The 23,115-nt window shown below is 39.8% G+C and overlaps 1 protein-coding gene across 7 annotated transcripts in view; it reads right to left on the bottom strand.

Annotated features, from left to right (window-relative positions):
* ank2b (ankyrin 2b, neuronal) overlaps nt 1-23,115 on the bottom strand; it is a 794,414-nt gene that overhangs the window by 50,552 nt on the left and 720,747 nt on the right. For all 7 annotated transcript variants that reach the window (XM_059645900.1, XM_059645896.1, XM_059645912.1 and 4 more), the window contains 2 exons: nt 13,957-13,978; nt 757-6,573 (listed from right to left, as the gene is read on the bottom strand). In XM_059645900.1, the coding sequence (XP_059501883.1) occupies nt 757-6,573; nt 13,957-13,978 (5,839 nt within the window). The remainder of the gene's footprint in view (nt 1-756; nt 6,574-13,956; nt 13,979-23,115) is intronic.

Here is a 23,115-nt window from a genome sequence, read left to right as displayed (position 1 = left end):
AGCACTCAAACCTTTCTTTTGAGTAGGTGCATAATGAAATAGCTCACTTTTCTATCTCACTCCAAACTGGTAATGTCAGTGTAAGTAATATCATTGTCTCTCCATTACCAATGAAGCTGGATTTGCAGTGGTCTCTTTTTGAATTTCAATTTTCCCAGTTTAAATAAAGAAGGTTTATGAAACAGGTTATATAAATGGAACTTATTGCATTATACTATAGTTGAACACTTTTAAAATATATTTTGCAAAATTCTGAAAATATATTCATCAAAGAAGTGTTCTTAATGAACAATCATTTATTTTATGAACCGATTGTGAAATTCAAGTCTGAATCGCATTTGACACTCTGGGCCTGATTTTAACATTCTTAAAGCCGTCAACATATAGGAGTTAAAATCAGACCCCTGATAATTAGCTGCGATGGCTTGAGCCCTGTTCAGTTCCACAACACTTCTTGTATAAAATGGGAAACCAAATTCAAAATAATCACAGATCGTTTCGCTACTAATGCTAGTTCCTATTAATAAATTGCCAGTGTTTTTGTCCGATCTAAATCTGATGCCCCCTCTTTCCCTTTCCTCCTTGCCAATCTTGAGATCAGTCTAGTAGCACATCACAAAACAGGAGAATCACAAAGCCACAACACAGACTCACAGAAACACATGAACAATCACAAGCTTTAACTGAATGAACTGCAAAGCTATCTACACATTTTGGTGCTCTATAGCACAAAGAACCTCAGTAGATGGCTGGTACCTTCAAAGTGATCGTGGCCATTTTCTTCAGGAATTCTTTCAATCTGGGTTTCAACAGATTCATCCCAGATAGGCCTCACATCAAACAGGTCTTCAGGAAGGGGCTGTTGTATTTCACTGGGCTGCTCAGTTTCAACAACAGAACTATCTACAGCACTGCTATCATCATCTGATAACGCCTCATGATCTCGTTCTTCCTCTGTCAAACGATCTACCAACTTTGAAGCCTCATCACTTATCTCTTCAAAAAATTCAATGGAATGCTTATAAAGTTCAAAGAACTTATCCTTGTTGCCTTTTGAAGAACTTGTTGCAAGTTGTGGACTGTGGCTAGCTTTCGTTTTTACTGGAAGTCTTGATTGGAATACTTTTGGTTTAGTACTTTCGGCTGTTTCTGATCCAGCACTAGACTGGTCAATTAGCTCTTTCGCATCAGGTTCAGCATCGCAACTCTTGCCCTTATTGAAGAATTTAAATTTCCTCTCTGCTGAATTGATAGCATCAGACTCTGACTTGCTTCGTGGTTCCTGTCTTACTGGCAATCTAGATTTCACCTCATGGATTTTGATGGACTCTGAAATCTTTTTTGCTTCTGGCATTGTGGGTGAAGAGCTGTGGTCTAATCTGTGCGCAACAGCCTTAACAGGAATTCTAGATTTTGACCTTACTGTATCATCTGCAGATCCTTCTTGAACACTTGATAGAGATGAACGAGCTGGTGAAGGAGCCTTGTCCTCAGGCGTAGCTGGTGCTCGAGGTATTGCAGTTACAACAGCAGTATGCCTGACAGGAAGCTTTGATTTTGCCTCTGTCTGAGAAGTTTGTTGAACGATTGCAGTAGGAATCTCAATAACTGAACGTTGCTCTTCAGGTGATGAGTCTGATGAATCATCATCACTTTTTCCAGCCTGCTGTGAACAAACCGTTCGAGTCACTGTGGAAAAATCTAACTGGACATGAGTCATTGCTGACTCAGGCGAGGTAACAGCATCCACTTCATGATCAAAGTTGAAAGGTTTTACTTCAGCCACTTCAGGAATTGAACAGTCCCTTTTTGAAGGCTTGGTTGCTGCAGAAATGCCCATTTTGATTGGAATTCGTGATTTTTGCTCATTTTTTGTAGCTATTTGTTCATCTGTACAATGTGACTCAGTAGGGGATTGAATGCCAGATTCGATACTGGGCACTGAATCTGGTAACAAACTGTATTGAGACTCAGTATGAGGCTGAGTATGAGCAAATCTTTCAGGTATACATTCAATTTCAGGAGACTTCATCTCCTCTTCAATTTTCTCTACTTTTGATTCTTCTTTTAAAGCTTCATCAGCTTGATTTTCTCCAATTTGGAAAAAATGGAAACTTTCATCTCCATAAGTCCTTTTGCTCATATCAATAGCTCCACTTCTGGTCATCTCAAACAGTTTTCCTTCTTGAAACAAGAAAGGGTTTTTTTCATTGATTGGCGTACCATCCTCAGTGGGCGTTCTTACCGGTGTTGTATCTGGAGTAGCACCCCGAGACTGTTTGTCAACCATTAGGCCAAATATTTTCTGTTCTTCCTCTTTAAGACGGGCAGCAAATGCTTCATCATCTTCTCTAATAGTATTCCATTCATCAAGATCAACATCTGTTTTTGTTATTATTATTTTGCTTAGCTGTTCTTCAGCTTCTTGCCTCGAGATTATGTCCTGGAATGTGGTTTCATCTGAAAAGATTCCTTTATATTCTGCACAGTCAATTGATGCGGCTGCTTCCACAGCTGCCTCTTGGCTTAGTTGCTTTCTGCCAGTTGTTTTTACTTGAGAATCTTCAGGTAGACCGTCCACCCATAACTTATCTCTCTTTTCCGCAGCTCGCTCAAGACGTTGGACATCTTCCTCAGTTAAGAAATCATCCTCTTGCATTTCAGGTATGAAACGTGATGCTTCTGAAGAGCTAATTTCTTCAATAGACTCATCAGTAGCTGTAAAAGAACAGACTTCAGAAAAATGATCAATTTCATTACCTCCACCAGTTACGACAACTTTAGGAACTGCTTCACAAGATCGTGAATCAACTAGAACATTGCAATCTGTGTCCAAACTTCTGTTTTCTATTTTTATGTCTACGTCATTATCATCTTCTGCTACTTGGGCACTTGTTTCCTTTTCATCATTAATTATCTTAAAAGTATATTTTTTGCCTACAGTGGGGCGAAACTCTGCATCTTCAGGGCTAGAACCATCAACTCCAGGGGGAAGTGGAGATGGAGGTTCAACGCGAATAACTGGTTCCAAACTCAGTCCATAATCAGCCTCTTTGCTTAGCTGAGTTAGTTCTGGCTCACTTTCTGAAGATGAGGAGCTCTTTCTATGTTCAACATGAGACACAAGTATTACCTCTGCTTCATCTACATTAGTTATAGGAGTAGTTGGAGATAATTCAGATTCTTTTTGCTCCTTTTTACCTTCACGCTTTAGCCTAGCATCCTCTTCTAGTTCATCAAATGTTTTAATTTTGGCTGCCATTTTAAACATTTCTTCTTCTGGTGTAAAGCTTTTCTTTGACTCACTCTCTGGTGAATAATCATCAATTTCCTCTTGGATTTCAGGGATTGCAATAGGCTTCTCAGCTACTGACAGAATATGTGTATCAGGTGTTTTAGGTGTGATTTCATAGCTGATCTCCTCAGAGCTTGGAGTTTCTGGTGAAAGAGGGCTCTTTCCTGAACTTTCCATTTGTGATACTTGATCCAAACTATCTTCTTCTGCACTTCCTTCAGGTGACAAAAGTTTCCTTGTCTCTCTGTTAATAGGGCCTTCTCCCCGCATATCTCTGAAAAGTCTACTCCTTACAGATGTAGTATCCAAAGAAATATCTACTGTCTCCATTTTTTTCTCAGTCACTATGGCGGAAACTGCCTTCTCATTTTGCTGTGCACTAGAAAGGGCTGCACTTAACTTCTGTTCCACAGGGCTATTTTCAAGTGAATCTGGACATGGTGATTCTTTTATCGGGCTTGGTTCAAGTGAATCTGGAGATTTGTGAGAAGTTGTGTCAATATCATCCTGTGTGGGACTTGCTTCTAGAGAATCTTTGTGACTGACAATGGGTTCATCTGTCATTGGGCTAAGACTATCTAATGATACGCCAGTAAGGCATAATTCTAATCCTTGACTTCTCACCATGTGCCCTGGTGAAATTGAGGGGCTAGCAGGTGAATCTACTTTTTGATCCTTTTCTCTCAAAGCGATATCTGTTTTTCCTTCTGATGTGGAAAGAGAAAGGTTTGCATCTTTGTCTTCAAGCTGACTTCCCAATGAAACACCATGTATACCCAGAATGGGAAAATATGCTATTTCTTCCTGTAGAAAACCATCTTTTTCACTAGTATCATCCGCAGCTTTAAGAGCAGAGAATGATTCACTAGTGGTCTGCTCATCCACTTCATCTAAAAGCGACGTGGCTTGGGTCACCTCCGTTGATTGAAAGTCATCATATTCTACGCAGCCAGAGTCTGTTGTCAGTTCAGCATCAGTTCCATCAATAAAATCTTTTGTGTCTTTTTTGTCAGAAACTACTCCAGTTGAGACAATATTTTCAGATGTTTGCATTTTCTCTTGCAATGAACTGTTATCTACAAGCTCCCCAGTCATGGCAGGTGATTTTGTAACAAGATCACCTTCCTTTTCTGGGGCAACAATAATATCTGTGGTCTGTCCCGAAGGCGCGTCTTTCTGAACGTTTTGGTCCTTACTTTCTGTTTTGACAAAATCTCCAGCATCATGTTTTTCTTGTGTTTCATCTTCCGTTTTCTTTGGTGAAAGGGACAGACTTTCAGGGCTTGTTTCAGGAGTCTCTGCAAGACCTTCATGTTTGTAACTCTCTTCGGAGCTAATCTGAGGTGTGCCATCACCTAAGCTAAAGCTGGGAGAGTCAGCAATGCCTTCATGTTTTAGGCTTTCTGAGCTGTCATCAAGGGCACCATTTTGCAACGATACATCTGGTGTAAAACTATCCTTCACATATTCTTGTGGGAAACTAATATTCAGATCATGGTGAAGTGGACTAGTCACTACTTGTTCAAGATAGAGTTCTGCTTCTGGAGTGTCTGAAATTTTCCTAAATTGCTGATATTTGTCATTATCCTCTAACTCTTCTTTGATGACATCCGTGAAATCAGTTGATGTTTTTCTGTCTGGACTGATCTGTAAATCTGCATTTACAGCTATTCTGCTACAGTGTATTTCAGCTTGCTTTTCAATATCCTCAAGAAAAACAGATTCATATTTCTCAGAGGTTGCAAAACTCAGATCATTTTTTTCAACTGATATGGTTATTGGCTGTTTATCTTTGCTTGTTGGTGTCTTTTTCTTTGCTGGAACTTCTTTTCTTACCTCCCCACTGTCATATGAAATTGGACCAATTGGAACTGTGCCATTGTACTCGCTGTGTGGGATATCTTGTTTGAACATTTCTGACTGAGATTCTTTTGATGGAGATTCTAACTCATCTGCCTTAGCTTCCTTACCAACTGTATGGGAGAGTAAATCAGGTTGACTTTGTTGACCTTCAGCATGAGATGGTTCAGGTTTCTTTACTTCTTTCAAAGTCTGCCAAGTTTCAGACGTGTGTTCGAACAGCCGAGACATTTTCTTGGATGGATCCTGTCCTGACTGGAATGCTTTCATCAGTTCACGCACTGACATTGTTTCTTCAAGTCGTTCTGTAACAGTGGAAGAAACTGGGGTCTCTTTGTTTATTACACGTTTTGCTGATGCTGCGGGAATCTCATCCTTTACTGGTGCTTTAGTTTGTCTACGTTGTCCTTCCTCTGCTTCCACACGTTTCTGGAGAGCTTTTACCTTCTCCTTTATTGAACCAATTGGAGTTTCTTCCACGAGGGGTGAATTATCATCTGCAACTGTTGGAGGCACTAACGTTGATTCTTCCTTCTCTACCTTCGTGAAGTCAGATTCAGTGATAACATTCCCTTGCATTTTTCTAAGGTCTGACCTATCATCTGTAGCTAAGCCTTGAAATGCAGGATCCTTAAAATACATTGTTGTGTTTTCTTCCTTAAACCTGTGAAACACAGGTTTTGTTTTTCCAGGAACTAACTTAGTTTCGTCTTTGATTTTGAGAGGTAATTCATGCTCTTTCCCCTCTTTGGAGTCTACCGATTCTGAAATCACGTGATATGTTCCCTTTTTACTTTCTTTGGTAACAATCGTTGCATCAATTCTTTCTTGAACCATATCTATTTGGCAGACTGCTGGAGGTATCACTACTTCGTGTGTCAAGAATGTATCTAAGTCATTGTCCAAATAATTCAGCATGCCACTCATGTCTTTCTCAATTGTCTCTATGGTTCCTCTGTCAATCCTGTGTTCTACAAATATAGGTTCACAGACCTCTGCTGGTATCTCTCGTTTCACCTCTTCGATTTCTTCATCGCTAATAATAATCCAGTCTTCCTCAGATAAATCTTCATCTCTTTCAGCACCAATGACATCTTGAAAGGCTTCTTCACCTGTGTATGTCCCACTTCTTAAAATCTTGCTCACTTTTTCCAAGTCTTCCTTGACTTTCTCTACAATTTCAAATGGCTCACCTGATTCTTCTTCGGCTGCTTTTGCAAACTCTTTCACCTCAATGGGGCTTCCTTTACTTCCTGCCATCGAGTCAGTCTTTAAAATTTTAGTCACTTTGATTAAATCTTGTTTCATGTCAGACACATCAGAAAGCAAGTCAGGGCTTGCTAGTACAGGGGCATCATGGATAAGATGCGATTTTATGATGGAAGAAATCTCAGCAGATTCGGTCTCCGCCTCTCCATCTTCATTTTGGACAGAAATGATTCCGTTTTTTTTTAAATGGGATTCAAAACAAAAAACAGAGATTGGAAAATGTAACTGGGATGACACAATACAGAGTCTGAAGTGATTGGTCAAAATAAAAATGGATTTTCTTTTGATGGTAGACAGGGATCCACAAGGTCGGAGGGTGGGTACAACCGCCAAAGCAAAGCCAACTCAAAATTGGAAAGAAATAGGCAGGAAATAACTTGCTTTATTTTCACCAGACCACATCCACACCACGTACAACAGTAAAACAATAACAAATTGAATTAAATCAGGACACCAACAAATCAACAAACTGAAATAAATAGGAGCAGTGGATTTACACAAAGATAGGCATCTCAAGATTGTTTGGATGTAACAGATTCAGGTCTAAAGGAAAAGATCAGAAACCACAGAAAGCTGATTTCCTCTTAAAGAAAGCCAGTACTAGCAAACTGTCAGAACAACATTTGTCGCCCTCTATATCTAAAGATTTTAAAGTAAAACTTTTTTTTTGTTGAGGAACTAAAACTGAAAAACTGCAATGAAAATCATCCTGTCTGAACCAGCTGCAAACCGGCATTTCAACAAGAAGAATCTCAAACCTTAATGCACATAGTAAAGAAAAAGCTATTTAAATTAAGTAAGATCCTTTCCTTGGAACATCCTAGTTGTTCTGACAACTAAACAAAAAAAAGTCTTTTGCAAATCAACAACAAAATTAATAAAAATGGACAAACCAAAGAAGATCTACTCAAAGATCAGAAATGTAACAAGTTGGTGAATTCAGAAAGAAAATGGTGAATATTGCAAAATGAAAATTTTGAAACACTCACACAAACACACAGAACGCTTAAGCCAAGTTATTTCCATGCAAAACTAAAGTTTGGACAGCACCAGACATGCAGCCTTATGTAAGCATTAAATAACAAAGGCAACTTTTGACAATGTTAAGTGACATTGTGGTGAAGTACAGTGATCTTTGATGCCAGATATGTAAAAACAGGACAGGCAATTCATAGATATGCACATTTATTGAAACTTGCTAAATGTTGCGCATAAAATGGTCTCCACTCTTAAAGGACTGAAAATGTGACAGCTTGATTGATTTAAAAGTTGAAATATGTTTTTTAAATCTTATTTTGTGTATATTGTATCTGGTAGAGTAAGGCAATTTAATAATTTATGGAATTGTAATTTTATATAAGCTGCTAATGTTACCTATGCTCAAAAATTCATAAGCTACATAGTGACAAAGTTACAATACAATAACAGTTCTTTCAGAACATCTAACCTGGCTCAATGTACACACATTTGCCATGATATGAACTACTGGTAATGCCACAGGACAAGTAAGAACTTCATTTCAAAAAAATGCTATTTATACGCTTATACTATTGAAATAGGTTAGTATGAGAAAATAATCTTTATGATGAACAATCAGTATATCCTTTATTGTTGTTGGATCAAGACATTGGAACTTATTATCAACAGAATGAATTAAACAGGAATATATATGATGGTGGAAATGCCAATTAATATCTGCATATTATTAAAAATAGCATTTCTTGTCATCCTAATTATCCTCCTAATGGGGTTTTCAATGATAACTCAATCTATATACTCATATCCATTTTCATGAGGTGCTACATTTTGGAAAGGCAAATCAGGGCAAGATTTATACAATTAATGGTAAGACCCGGGGGAGTGTTGCCAAACAAAGAGATCTTGGAATTCAAGTTAATAGTTCCTTGAAAGTGGAGTCGCAGGTCAACAGGGTAGCTCAGACAGCGTTTGGTACAACTGTCTTTATTGGTCAGTTCCTTGAGTATAGAAGTTGGGAGATCATGTTATGTCTGTACAGGACATTGGTTCAACAGCTTTGGGAACACTGTGTTCAATTTTGGTCTCCCTGATACAGGAAGGATGTTGTGAAACTTGAAAGGGTTCAGAAAAGGTGTACCAAAATGTTGCCAGGTTTGGAAAGTTTGAGTTGGAGAGGCTGAGGCTATTTGGAGCATCGAAGGCTGATGGGTGATCTTACAGAAGTTTATGAAATCGTAAGGGGCATGGATAGAGTAAATAGGTAAGGACTTTTCCCTGGGGTGGGGCAGTTCAAAAATTAGATGGCATAAGTTTAAGGTGAGAGGGAAAGATTTTAAAGGCACCGAAGGAGCCACTTTTTTCCTCACAAAGGGTGGTGGTGGAAGGAGCTGCCAGAGGAAGTGGTGGAGGCTGGTACGATTACAACATTTAAAAGGCACCTGGATAGGTACATGAATGGGAAGGGTTTAGTAGGATATGGGCCAAGTGCTGGCAAATGGGGCTCGATAAATTTAGGATATCTGGTCAGCATGGACTAGTTGGACTGAAGGGTCCGTTTCCCTGCTGGATGACTCTATACATATATGATACATCTCTTCCTATCTATCCTGTCATCTATTTAATAGTATTTTATTTTAACACGTCACAGTAGGAGATAAAGAATCATGTTCAAGGAATCTTCTTTCAAAAGATACATTGTGCATACAGTCAAAGCCATTAACCATGAGGTTGCATTCTATGCGCTCTCAGAGACAGGTAGATATGGATGGCATGGTAACACAGTGGTGAGCAATGTTGCTTCACTGCGCCAGGGACCTGGGCTAAATTTCTCCCTCAGGGTGACTTTGTTTGTGGAGTTTGCACATCCTCCCCATGTCTGGCTGGGTTTCTCCTAGGTGCTCCCGTTTACTCCCACGGTCCAAAGATGTGCAAGTTAGATGGACTGACCATGCTAAATTGCTCACGGTGTCGTGAGATGGATAGGCTATGTGGACTAACCATGGTAAATATGGGGTTACACGGACGGGGTGGGGAACTGGGTGAGATGCTACCACCAGTTTTCTGCTTTCAGAAAACTGAAAATCAGCCTCACACAGTCTTTCAAAATTTTGGAGATTATTTGAAAAACAATTTAACTTCAGTTTCAAAGTCAATGATGTGTACCCAGCATTCATGTAATGCAATGTTCCAGTGGTCCAACCAACCTGTGTTTTGGGCCTCAACTCAAGTTAACTGGCAAAGGCAAGGGCACTCTGGTGGGCTCCTTGGTTTTGAAAGGCTGAGAAGCTCTAGGCTTCTACATGGCCATTAGTTCTGTTTGGTAGGAGGGATCTGATCCTTGCATGGACAGGACAGCTGGCAATGTAATATTCTAGGCCCAAAGGAACGGCTCAATAACTGGTTCAAGTGGACCCAACATGCATGACAGGCCACCACTCAGTGTACGTGTAAGTAACCTTCTCAATTCTGAACCCAATGTGGACCACAGATTGTAAATTTGCACAGGTTAGTTATCGTTACCATGCTTGGCAACATCCTCAGTGCAGCATTTGATGAAGTGTCGATACGTTTTCCCTCCTGGCTTTTAAACTCTGGGGTCCGTTGAAACAGTAACAGAACTCAGTAATTTCTAAATGCAGAAAAAATCAACTCTGGCAACAAACTGTGGAATAGTAGTTTCATTCTAGGTTTGCATAATTCCAGACCAATAATATTTCTTTCTGCCTTCTGTCTAAAAAGGATTGCTAGTGCTACTGCTGCATCTACAAATTATTTTATAACAACTGCATTTCACTGTAATTGTTTTTGTATTTTTCCTTTATTGTATTAATATTTAATTATATTTACAGTAATGAATCCTTCAGTAATCTTCCATAAAAATCATTTTATGCATTAATAAATTTGGAATATCCTTACATTTATTAATGATTTCAAACACACGTTAGATTAAATGCCCGATAGGAGTACTGTTACAGGTCCACTCTTTCCATTTACTGCATAAATATCAATATTCAATATTTATCTTTAAATATTCTTTGGTTTTGTTGATAATGTTTTGAAATAAGATACAGTTCCTCCAACTTCTGATCATATTGATGTAAGTCACTAGTAATAATATTAAATATGAAAGGAAATTCATTTGGTTATGTCCATAATTTGCAACAAACATTATTAAAACAGTGTCACTGCTGGGATTTTTGTGGAAACAATACTTAAATTCAAATCTTCTTCTGCCATCTATAATATTTACTGCAAGAGCTGCTTTTTTTTTTAACCAGCAATTAAGAATAGGGCAATTTTGTAACAGGAATACAGAGCACTGGGCTAATGGTAAGATTCTTGGTAGTGTGGATGAGCAGAGAGATCTCAGTGTCCATGTGCACAGATCCCTGAAAGCTGCCACCCAGATTGATAGGATAGTTAAGAAGGCATTCGGTGTGTTAGGTTTTACTGGTAGAGGGATTGAGTTTCGGAGCCATGAGGTCACGTTGCAGCTGTACAAAACTCTAGTGCGGCCACACTTGGAGTAGTGCGTACAGTTCTTGTCGCCGCATTATAGGAAGGATGTGGAAGCATTGGAAAGGGTGCAGAGGAGATTTACCAGGATGTTGCCTGGTATCGAGGGAAGGTCTTATAAGGAAAGGCTGAGGGACTTGAGGCTGTTTTCGTTAGGGAGAAGGAGGTTAAGAAGCGACTTAATAGAGACATACAAGATGATCAGAGGAAGATACAGGGTGAACAGTGACAGCCTTTTGCCTTGGATGGAGATGGCTAGCACGAGGGGACGTAGCTTTCAATTTAGGGGTGATAGATATAGGACAGATGTCAGAGGTAGGTTCTTTACTCAGAGAGTAGTAAGGGAGTGGCATGCCCTGCCTGCAACTGTAGTAGACTTGCCAACTTTAAGGGTATTTAAATGGTCATTGGATAAACATATGGATGATAATGAAATAGTGTAGCTTAGATGGGCTTTAGATTGATTTCACAGGTCGGTGCAACATCGAGGGCCGAAGGGCCTGTACTGCGCTGTCATGTTCTATGTTCGATGTTCCGAAGAAAATTATAACTGATACTTATAAATTAGGGGGAATTGGCTAATAGCCTGAATTCAATTTGGGCAGCAATCACTGTTCGATGGTGCTCTTGCAAAAATGTCTGATGGTTTAGGGCTCAAATGAGCGACATGCCGTTAATCCTGTGGAATCCTCATAAAATATAGGGCAGTCAAGGGAAACTACATTCTCATGTTTATATCAGTAATTGTATTTTACTGGTAAGTGCAATTGTTTTGACATTTAGACAGATTTTAAATATGTTAGTGAATTAATATGAGTGGGGGTGGAGCACGAGGGATGTGGGTGATGCTGAGCCATAGAGATTCCAGTCCATTCATAGAGGAGAGGGACAAAGAATCCAGTCAGGGGCCTAGGAGTGGGTCTTCAGGAAGGGCTGGGTCCAGAGTAGGCTAGTCTGATGATAGTGGGAGTAAAAGTTGGTGTTGAGTGGACTCGGGCCCACAAGCAGTGGCGGTGGGAGGGTAAGGTGAGAAGCAGTTCTGGATCAGATGGGCCTGAGATAGGTCCAGTTTGAAGTGGGGTTGGGTGGGGAGAGAGGGATGGTGATGGTGAAAGAATTGCCTGAAGGGGGTAAGGTGGCCAATGAGAATGGTGGAGGTTTAATTTTAAAGTTTGTCAGGAGTTAGAACAGGTTTTAAATGCTTTGACTTTTCTGAACTAACTATTCAGGTACATAAATCGGAGAATTCTAAAGTCTCTCATGCTAACACAGAGCTGGGAATTTTCTCACAAAGTTCTAGATGTTGGGACATTTCTGCCAGAAGTTTCATCTTCCTGGAAAATTCCTGTGGGGTCAGCCGTATTAGAATCTCCACATGGCCCTGACACACAACCCCACTCTACCCTTCAGCAACTATCTTCCTATCAGAAATTCTGGGCCAATCTCATGCAACGAGGCTTACTGTCATTTCATCATGAAGTTTGGAATTTTGAACAGTTAACAGATTATTGTTTTCAAACAGGAGCAAAGGTTCAGTCACAATATCTGACCATTGTCTGCACACTATAAATCAGTATGCTAAATTTATACTTACATCAGATTTTTATTGCATCTTTATCTCTTAAGTTAGCTGAGATTTTAAAATTTTCATCCCTGTTTTTAGATGCTTCCATTCTCTCCAATTTCTGTAAGCTCCTCCAACCCTCTGAGATCTGTGCATTCCTCTGATTCTAGCTTTTGATGCATTCCACGTTTTCACTACACACCTTGAAAGCCATTTCTTTCACTGCCTAGATCCCACAAACTCTGGAAATACTTCCCTAAACCTCGCCATCCTTCTCTCCTCTTCACCACTTAATCCTTTGTTTATGTTCTTGATTGACTGCCCTTATATATCACACATGTGGCTGGATATCAATTTTGAATGAGAATATGCCTATGAATGTCTTATTTCCTGAAAGGTGTTATATGATTGTATATCCCTGTTCAGACAGTATTAGCGTTTTAGTTGCACAGATGCCTGCATTTTCCTGCGCACTCAAAAGATATAATTAGATCTGGAAAATATCAGCAAGTGGTGAAGGGCGACAAGGCTACTTTTCTCAGGTTGCAGGTGGGGCTAAATTTGCAGCCAATGTGCGCTTTTGGCATTGACAGCTTGATATTGGAGATCTTTTACAAGAGAAACTGAAATAATACATTTAAACAACTGCATGCTGATAATAGCATATATGATGACTATTTCCTCATTGCTGCCCGATATCTGTGCAACAAAAACAGGTTGTAAACTTGACTGCCAGAGCACGTGACGGGACCATTTTAGGCTATATGGTTCTCCATATAAAAACGGAAATTATTACTGCTATTACACATTTAACAGAACAGCCTCTGTCAAAATAATTGGGGGAAACAGCTTTTGTAAAAATAGCATTGAAAGTACTACAGCACTTGTGCTGTCATCGATGCTGGGATACTTTATATAGTTCACCTATTGACTTGTGTTGATATCTTCTGGAAGGACCATTTACTTTTAATTCTAATTTGCTGACATTCCCAGTTCCATAATATTGTCTTGAAATCCAATATTAAATTTAGTATTCTTTATACCATGTTCAGTTTAAATATGGAAAACCAAAACTGTACTTCACCACAGGAGCTGCCATCCTGCTATTGGAACACTTAAATATAATGGAAATAAATGTCAAGTGGAGACATGGAAGAGGCATGTCCCCTGCTCATCAACGAGCATGAAAGTTAACAAGAGAAACATGAAAAAAAATGAATGGATTTCATAATGAGCGCAACAGGCACAGCAGGACTCTAAGGGATGTCAAAGGAAAGTGGACGCTTAGATGATATACTGATTATTTAGCTAGTAATTCTTTAAGTAAGCAAAGTACAATTCTAGTTTTTTAAAAATTAAAGTTATTAACAGAATTACTGTTATAAGCATTAGTAACAGGTTGTTAAACTACTTTGAAGATTTCATATTCTAATATTGATTTTAGTACTAATTTTACAATAGAAAGTACCCTTACATTTATCTTCTTTTCCAGTTACCTGTAAAATAATAAAAGTAGAAAATAAGTATATGATATACACCATCAGTCAGAGCTGGTTATAAAGGTTTAATGGGTGGATGGAATAACTTAGTAGAAACAATGACAGAATGTGAATTCATGCAGCAATACCACCCCTCCCCGCAACATACTTCCCAATTCCTTATTTCAGCCACACTAGTATGTGAAAATATGAAACACATGTCAAATAGTTCCCCAGAGGCAGTACCCAGCAATGCTGGGAGACAGTCATCCTGGGATGATTTCAAATCTTTACCTAGTGTGTCATGGCTACTTATATGAACCGAAGACAGAATATTGTTAATATAACTGTTTTTTTCAATGTTTTCTAATCTTTTAATGTACAGATATTATACCTTAGTCTGCACACAAAACCAAAACGTGAAAATCTAGTAGCAATAATAGCACATATACACATGTATCTTATTCACCACATGCTTAAAGACCAAGTAATCAGTGACAGTAAATCAATAGCTATCAATAAAATAATGTGCGAATATTAAAACAAGGCCAGAAAATGTACCATTTTGAATTAGCTCTGATTTTAATGGTGCATTCTGGTAGTTTCCTAATTTTACAGCTACTTCTGTGGATAGCAAAACAGATCGAAAATATAATGGAATATTGGAAATTAATTGAGAATTCTCAATGCAATATTTGCCGTTCCCTCCTCCTCTCCTACCCTATCCACCAGTGAAAACCTTATCCATTCTTATTTATCTTAAAAAGTGGTCCTTGAAGAATCAATCTTGGGATACTTTATGTAATTCACCTGTTTCGCAAGGACCATTTTCTTTAATTCTGAATTCACCTGAATCCCCAGTTCCACACTGTGCATGGCTCATGCATTTGGAAATTCTCTGAAAGGTACTCAAGATCTGCTGTAAATTTAGCAGGTGATTTGGCACAGACAGAGTAAATGGCCAAATCTTCTATTTCCCTGGAGTTTCTACTCAGGATATTGGGAACCATTGTCAAAATTCTACCCTTTTACGTCAAGGCAATCTGATTTCTTCGGAGAATGGTAGAAAGGTGGAATAGCACACTTGATTGAAAATTTATCTGATCATCACTGGGCTGTGGGGGACATCAAACAGATTTCTTGGCAGGCATGCCAGTGATATTCCTGTCTTAGGTGATTGGCCAAATTCTAAAGAAAACAGAAAATTTAGGTTTTGCCCATTCAAATGCTAATGTGCAATAGCTTTATTGCAGCACACGCCGGCAGTATCGCTGCATATCCTATGTCTCCTACAAGACAGGAGACCTATTTTCATGAACATACAATGAGAGCTTGGAATTCTTGGTGAGTGAAAGAGGAAACAGGGGATCTGCAGAATCAAGCAACATGTTTGAATTCAATTATGCCTGAAGGTGAACATTAAAGTGGTGGGCATGACAACTAGACTGGAATTGGGTGGGTGGAATTCTGAGGTGCTAACATGACCGTGCATGCACTGTTTGATCCCACAAAATCAACGTTAAAGATCTTCTTAGACTTTCCAAGTGACCTTTAGCTATGTAATTAAAGACCGTTGATTAGGTTGCTTTCTGGTGTATCAGTTGATTAATTGTGCCCACACTGCAGAGATCTCAAGATTTCGTTGGGAGATGGGAATTTACAGAAAGTTCTTATTTATGAATTAAACTCACGGGTTCACTGTTCAATCATTTTCACAATGTGTCAAACAGTTTTGTGGGGATCAGGAAAAGGATTGTGGCAATAAATTCAGCACTGTTATTTTCACACAGTGCTATAAATCATTAAGATGATACAACTTAAGCATTCTGCATTTACCAATAAAATGAGTCAGTTAAATCTACAAATTATGTCATAGGAGCAAATGATCAAGAATAGGCTATTCAGCCCTTCAACCTGTTCTGACATTCCAAATCATGGTTGATCATGGGTGTCATCACCATTTTCATACAGGATCCCTATAACCCTTATATTTATGACTAGAAATCCTTAAATCTGTCTTAGTGACCAAGTTTCCACGACCCTCTAAGGTTAGAGAATTCCAAAGATTGACTACAATTAAACAAGTTCCTCTTCATCTGAGTCCTAAATGAATTGCCCTTATTCAGAGCATGCATCCCTGGTTTTTGGCCTTCCTGCAGCCAGAAGAAACAGCCTTCCTTAATTTGTCCTCTCCATTCATTTAAAAGATCTGTAAGCCTCCAGAAATCTCCACTCATTCCTCTAAACTCTAGATGATACAGGCCCAATCCTCAATATCTCACCATCCCAGCAATCAGACTGATGAATTTCCATTGCACTACCTCGATGGCAAGTATACCCTTTCATTAACAATGCTACAAAACTGTGCACAATACTTGCTTTGTGATCTCACCAAATCTCTATAAAATTAAAACAAAAATATATTTGCCCTTGTACTGAAATTCTCTTTTGTCAAAACCCAACATTCCTTTTACCTCTCTAATTGCTTGTTCCACTTGCATTCTAGTTTTCACTGACTTATGAACAAGGACAGTCAGATCCTCATGAATGTCAACATTTGCCAATCTCTTACTATTTAAAAGACATGCTGCACGTTTGGTCTTCCTATCAAACTAGATGACCTCACAGATATACACATTGTATCCGATCTGCCATGCCCTTCTCCATTCGCTCAGCTTGTCAAAAATCCCTTGAGGTCTGCATTCATTCGCTCCACAACTCAAATTATCGCCTGGCTTTGTGGTATTTGTAAGCTTGAAAATATTACATTTGGATCCCACTTCTAACTCATAGATATAGATTACAAACTGCTGTGGTCCAAGCGTTGATTCTTTCAGGACCCTCCTAGTGGCAGCCTGCCAACCTGAGAATATCCCATTGCTCCCACATTCTATTTTCTTTCTGATAACCAAACTTTAGTCAATGCCAGTATAGTATATACTATCCAATGTTCTCTAAGTTTGTATACCAGCCTCCTAAGTAGCTTAATCAATATCCTTCTAAAAATTCAAAAACACCACATCAACTGGTTTCCCCTCATCTATTCTACTGCCAACATCCTAACAGATCTGTCAAACATGACTGCACTTTTGTACATTCATGTCGATTCTGCCTCTATAGATCATTACTTTGAACATTCTGTTATCACACATGAACAAGCCACAACTGTGCATCATTCAGCCCTTCAAACCAGCTCTGCTATACAGTCAGAGCTGATCAGGTTTTCTCTTCAACTCTACATTATTGCATATCCTTGGCAATATTTCATCCCCTGGTAATCAAGACCTGCCCTAAAAATTCTGAATTCACTATCTTTTGAGGCAGACTTATTTTCTGTAGGATCTATATGTGTTTAACTCCTTTTATAAAGAATCTGAAGAAAACTTTCCCATCTATTTGAAGCTAATTTTCTCTGATAGGCAAACTCTCCCTTCTTAATCTGTTTGTACTGTCTGCTTTTAAATATTTTCTGTTCAATCTTCTGACCTGCCACCTATCTTTGACCAATTTGTCTATGAGTTTTGTCCGATTTTGACTTAAGTTAAGCATGGACGGTGGGTCAATTGGAATTTTTCTTATCTGCTGAAATGTACCTATCCAGTGCTTTCTGAAATATTCCCCTACATGCCACTGCAACTCTATTGGCCTGCTTCTTTATTTAAATAATCAGATCACTTTTGTTAAGCTCTGCTTTCGTACCCTCATGATTCCCCGTGTTTAAATTCAAAATAACAGTCTTGGACCCACACTTACGTTGCATGTAAAATTTAATTATGTCATGGACCATTATGTTATGAACCAGAGGGGTACCGATACTGAACCAGAGGGGTACCAATATCCTGGGGGGGAAATTCGCGAAGGCTATTTGGGTGGGTTTAAACTAATTCAGCAGGGGGATGGGAACCAAAATTGTAGTTCGAGTACAGAAAAGGTTGAGAGTAGGGAGGTCCGGAATAAAGTTTCAGGGACGCAAGATGGCACCGGCAAGCAAGAAGTTGGTTTGAAGTGTGTCTACTTCAACGCCAGGAGCATCCGGAATAAGGTGGGTGAACTTGCACCATGGGTTGGCACCTGGGACTTCGATGTTGTGGCCATTTCAGAGACATGGATAGAGCAGGGACTGGAATGGTTGTTGCAGGTTCCAGGATTTAGATGTTTCAGTAAGAACAGAGAAGATGGTAAAAGAGGGGGAGGTGTGGCATTGTTGGTCAAGGACAGTATTACAGTTGCAGAAAGGATGTTTGGAGACTCGTCAACTGAGGTAGTATGGGCTGAGGTTAGAAACAGGAAAGGAGAGGTCACCCTGTTGGGAGTTTTCTATACGCCTCCGAATAGTTCCAGATATGTAGAGAAAAGGATAGCAAAGATGATTCTCGATAGGAGTGAGAGAGACAGGGAGTTGTCATGGGGGACTTCAACTTTCCAAATATTGACTGGGAACACTATAGTTCGAGTACTATAGATGGGTCAGTTTTTGTCCAGTGTGTGCAGGAGGACTTCCTGACACAGTATGTAGATAGGCCAACAAGGGGCAAAGCCACATTAGATTTTGTACTGGGTAATGAGCCTGGCCAGGTGTTAGATTTGGAAGTAGGTGAGCACTTTGGTGATAGCGATCACAATTCTGTTATGTTTACTTGAGTGATGGAAAGGGATAGGTGTATACCACTGAGCAAGAGTTATAGCTGGGGGAAAGGCAATTACGATGAGATTAGGCAAGATTTAGGGAGCATAGGATGGGGAAGGAAACTGCAGGGGATGGGCACGTTAGAAATGTGGAGCTTATTCAAGGAAAAGCTCCTGTGTGTCCTAGTCAAGTATGTACCTGTCAGGCAGGGAGGAAGCTGTAGAGTGCGGGGGCTGTGGTTTACGAAGGAAGTAGAATCACTGGTCAAGAGGAAGGAGGTGGTTTATGTTGGGATGAGATGTGAAGGCTCAGTTAGGGCGCTTGAGGGTTACAAGGTAGCCAGGAAAGACCTAAAGAGAGAGCTCAGAAGAGCCAGGAGGAGACATGAGAAGTTGGTAGCGGATAGGATCAGGGTAAACCCTAAGGCTTTCTATAGGTATTTAAGGAATAAAAGAATGACGAAAGTAAGATTAGGGTCAATCAACGATAGCAGTGGGATGTTGTGTGTGGAGTCAGAGGAGATGGGGGAAGCACTAAGTGAATATTTTTCGACAGTATTCACTCTAGAAAACGACAATGTTGTCGAGGAGAATACGGAGATATAGGCTACTAGACTAGGTGGGTTTGAGGTTCACAAGGAAGAGGTATTAGAAATCCTACAGAATGTGAAGATAGATAAATCCCCTGGGCCGGATGGGATTTATCCTAGGATCCTCTGGGAAGTCAGGGAGGAGATTGCTGAGCCTTTAGCATTGATCTTTAACTCGTCACGGTCTACAGGAATAGTCCAGACGACTGGAGGATAGCAAATGTGGTTCCCCTGTTCAAGAAGCGGAGTAGAGACAACCCTGGTAATTATAAGCCAGTGAGCCTTACCTCAGTTGTTGGTAAAGTGTTGGAAAAGGTTATAAGAGATAGGATTTCTAACTATCTAGAAAAGAATAAAAATTGATTAGGGATAGTCAGCACGATTTTGTGAAGGGAAGGTCGTGCCTCACAAACCTTATTGAATTCTATGAGAAGGTGACCAAACAGGTAGATGAGAGTAAACCAGTTGATGTGGTGTATATGGATTTCAGCAAGGCGTTCGATAAGGTTCCCCACAATAGGCTATTGTACAAAATGCGGAGGAATGAGATTGTGGGAGATATAGCAGTTTGGATCAGAAATTGGCTTGCTGAAGACAGAGGGTGGCAGTTGATGGGAATTGTTCATCCTGGAGACCAGTTACTAGTGGTGCACCGCAAGGGTCAGTGTTGGATCCATTGCAGTTTGTCATTTTTATAAATGACCTGGATGAGGGCGTAGAAGGATGGGTTAGTAAATTTGTAGACGACACTAATGTTGGTGGAGTTGTGCACAGTGACGAAGGATGCTGTAGGTTACAGAGAGACATAGATAAGGTGCAGAGCTAGGCTGAGAGGTGGAAAATGGAGTTTAATGTGGACAAGTGTGAGGTGATGCACTTTGGTCGGAGTAACCGGAAGGCAAAGTACAGGGCTAATGGTAAGATTCTTGGTAGTGTAGATGAGCAGAGAGATCTTGGTGTCCATGTACACAGATCCTTGAAAGTTGCCACCCAGGTTGACAGCGCTGTTAAGAAGGCATACAGTGTTTTAGCTTTTATTAGTAGAGGGATCGAGGTCCAGAACCAAGAGGTTATGGTGAGGCTGTACAAAACTCTGGTGGGGCCGCACTTGGAGTATTGTGTACAGTTCTGGTCACCGCATTATAAGAAGGATGTGGAAGCTTTGGAAAGGGTACAGAGGAGATTTACTAGGATGGTATGGAGGGAAGGTCTTACGAGGAAAGGCTGAGGGACTTGAGGCTGTTTTCGTTAGAGAGAAGAAGGTTGAGAGGTGACTTAATTGAGACATATAAAATAATCAGATGGCTAGATAGGGTGGATAGGGAGAGCCTTTTTCCTGGGATGGTGACGGTGAGCACGAGGGGGCATAGCTTTAAATTGAGGGGTCAAAGATATAGGACAGATGTCAGAGGTAGTTTCTTTACTCAGAGTAGTAAGGGAATGGAACAATTTGCCTGCAACAGTAGTAGATTCACCAACTTTATGTACATTTAAGTCATCATTGGACAAGCATATGGACGTACATGGAATACTGTAGGTTAGATGGGCTTCATATTGGTATGACAGGTCAGCACAACATCAAGGGCCGAAGGGCCTGTACTGTGCTGTAATGTTCTATGTTCTATGTTCCTGCCACCCAGAGCTGCTCTCACTGCATCTCAAAACTGGGTCTCCTATAGACTGCTCTCAGTTTGGTGCCATAGCATGCTGGTTTAAGAAACTGTCTGAAAAGCATTCAATGAATTCTTGACCTATATTACTTTTATCCCCATCTGATTTTCCCAGTCTATAATGTAGGTTAAACTCCACCATGATAATCACATTCTGTCTAACAGAGTTTAGTACTTGTTCCTACTACTGGCATTAGGCCAATAAAGGTCTGTAGTTCCCCGTCTTCTCTCTCCCTTCTTTCTTAAATAGTGGGGTTACATTCGGAAGCTCAAAATCTAAAGGCGTGTTCCTGAACCAATAGAATTTTTACTCATTATCACCAATACATCTGCCACACTATTGTTCTGTCTTTTAACACAGTGTGAAATGTAGATCCGTGTGTCCATGGGGTTTGTCAACTTTCAGTCCCATTAATTACTCCAATGCTACTTTCTGTTAAACTAATTATAATCTCTTTCATTTTCTCATTCTCACTAGTACCTTGGATCTCTATTGTTAATGGAGAATTTCTTCTATCATCTTCTTTGAAGATAGACACAAAGTAATTGTTTAGCTTCTCGGTTATTTCCCTATTTTCGTCATACCCCTTTCTACAGAGGTCATTTGTGCCAACGTGAGTGACAATATCTGGCTGTACACCATTCCAAAGAAGAATGGCCTGCATCTGTTCAGCCACACGACTGAGCATGGGATCAGGGAGCAACAAACCACACTGCCAGAGCCTTGTTGGGAATGCGGAGGAGTGGATGGTTTGATTGGGACCAGGTCCCAACCTTCTACAATGGTTAAACAAGATATGATGGGGATCACAGCATTGTAAAAGAGGGTGAAGGTAAAGTTGGGGAAAATTCCTTTATCCTCCTTACAGAGGGATCCAAAGTTGTAGCATCTGGCAGTGGTTCCTAAATGAGTACCTCTCCTTCTTAGAATATACACTGAAGTGTCTGTTGACCTCCTGAATCACGTAGAAGCCTGGCAAGCATCACTTGTGGTCCGTGTGATATCCAAATGCAGCTTGTTTAACATCATGGGTGGGCTGGTATTTTGGTCACTTGATTTCTATCAAGATCACTAAATTTCAGAAGTGAAACATTGTTGACCACTGCTTCTCCCCTTTAGCTGCCAATATGATTTGTATGCTTTCATTAGCTCAAGGCTTGATTTCTACAATGATCACCTCACTGGCTACACGTTTTTTGCTCTTAAACTTTATGCAGAATGCCATCACATACATATAACCTTTTTTATCCTAATCATGGTCATAACTAGCTATAAATGTTCTCATGCCATGGAGAACTGACTTTAAGAGACTTGTGCTTGCCTTCAAATTCTCTCAATGTTGCTTCACTGTTTTTGCCAGCTGTACAAATCAGACTGCATCACCAACTCCCTCCATATTCAAAATAGGAGAAAATGCCACTTGCCATGCCATACTGTGCTATCAGTGCACTTTTATATCAGTATCACTTATAATCCCTCTTCCAATAACTTCAGTTTTTCACCTAACTCAACTTGTCTTAGATTAATCCTTCTGTTCTTCAATGCTTTTGATCCTCAGTCTGTTCTTCTCACCTCCTGTTCAGTGTCCAGTCTGTGAAAAACACTCCAGAACAATATATTGTTGCTTTAAATACTCAAACAATAACATCTGCAGCAGTCACTCTTGACACTTTAAGACTGAATATATAGGCCTGAACTAATCCAATCACTGAATCATACAGATCAGGAAAACATATGGCTAGTTCCTATGTTGTGTGGAATTAACTTCAAAACGTCGTCTTCCAGATTGCAAAAGAAATGAGGAGGAACATTTTCTATCAGGGTGTTGATAAGTTATGGAATTCTCTACCCCAGAGAGTAGAAGAGTCTGCATCAATGAATGCAGTCAAGGTTGAAAGAAATAAATTGGGTCTGCAAGGGTGTCAAAGATAATGAGGCATGCATAAAAGTAGTTATGGACATTTTCAGATCAACCAATGACATCTTCGTGAATAACAGAACAGGCTCCTGTTTCTTTTTATTTAAGCAATTCTTAGCAATAGCAGTTGGACTGGTACAATAATGACTTCAGATTCCTAGGGCTAGACAGTAATTATTTGGCAAGGTTTCCAGATCTTGACTGCTGATCATTGACTTGCTCCAAATGCATAAATAGGCAAAAGCGAAGGAGAGGATTAAGGTTGGTTCTGATGTGGTTAAATAACTTGCAGGCAGACTTATAATGATTACAACTGGATGACAGACAAATGATTGAAATGGTGAAGGGTG

This window comes from Stegostoma tigrinum, chromosome 1 (genome assembly GCF_030684315.1).
Source record: "Stegostoma tigrinum isolate sSteTig4 chromosome 1, sSteTig4.hap1, whole genome shotgun sequence".
NCBI lineage: Eukaryota > Metazoa > Chordata > Chondrichthyes > Orectolobiformes > Stegostomatidae > Stegostoma > Stegostoma tigrinum.
The sequence above is the reverse complement of the archived record's forward strand: the minus strand, read 5'-3'. Positions and strand labels throughout refer to the sequence as shown.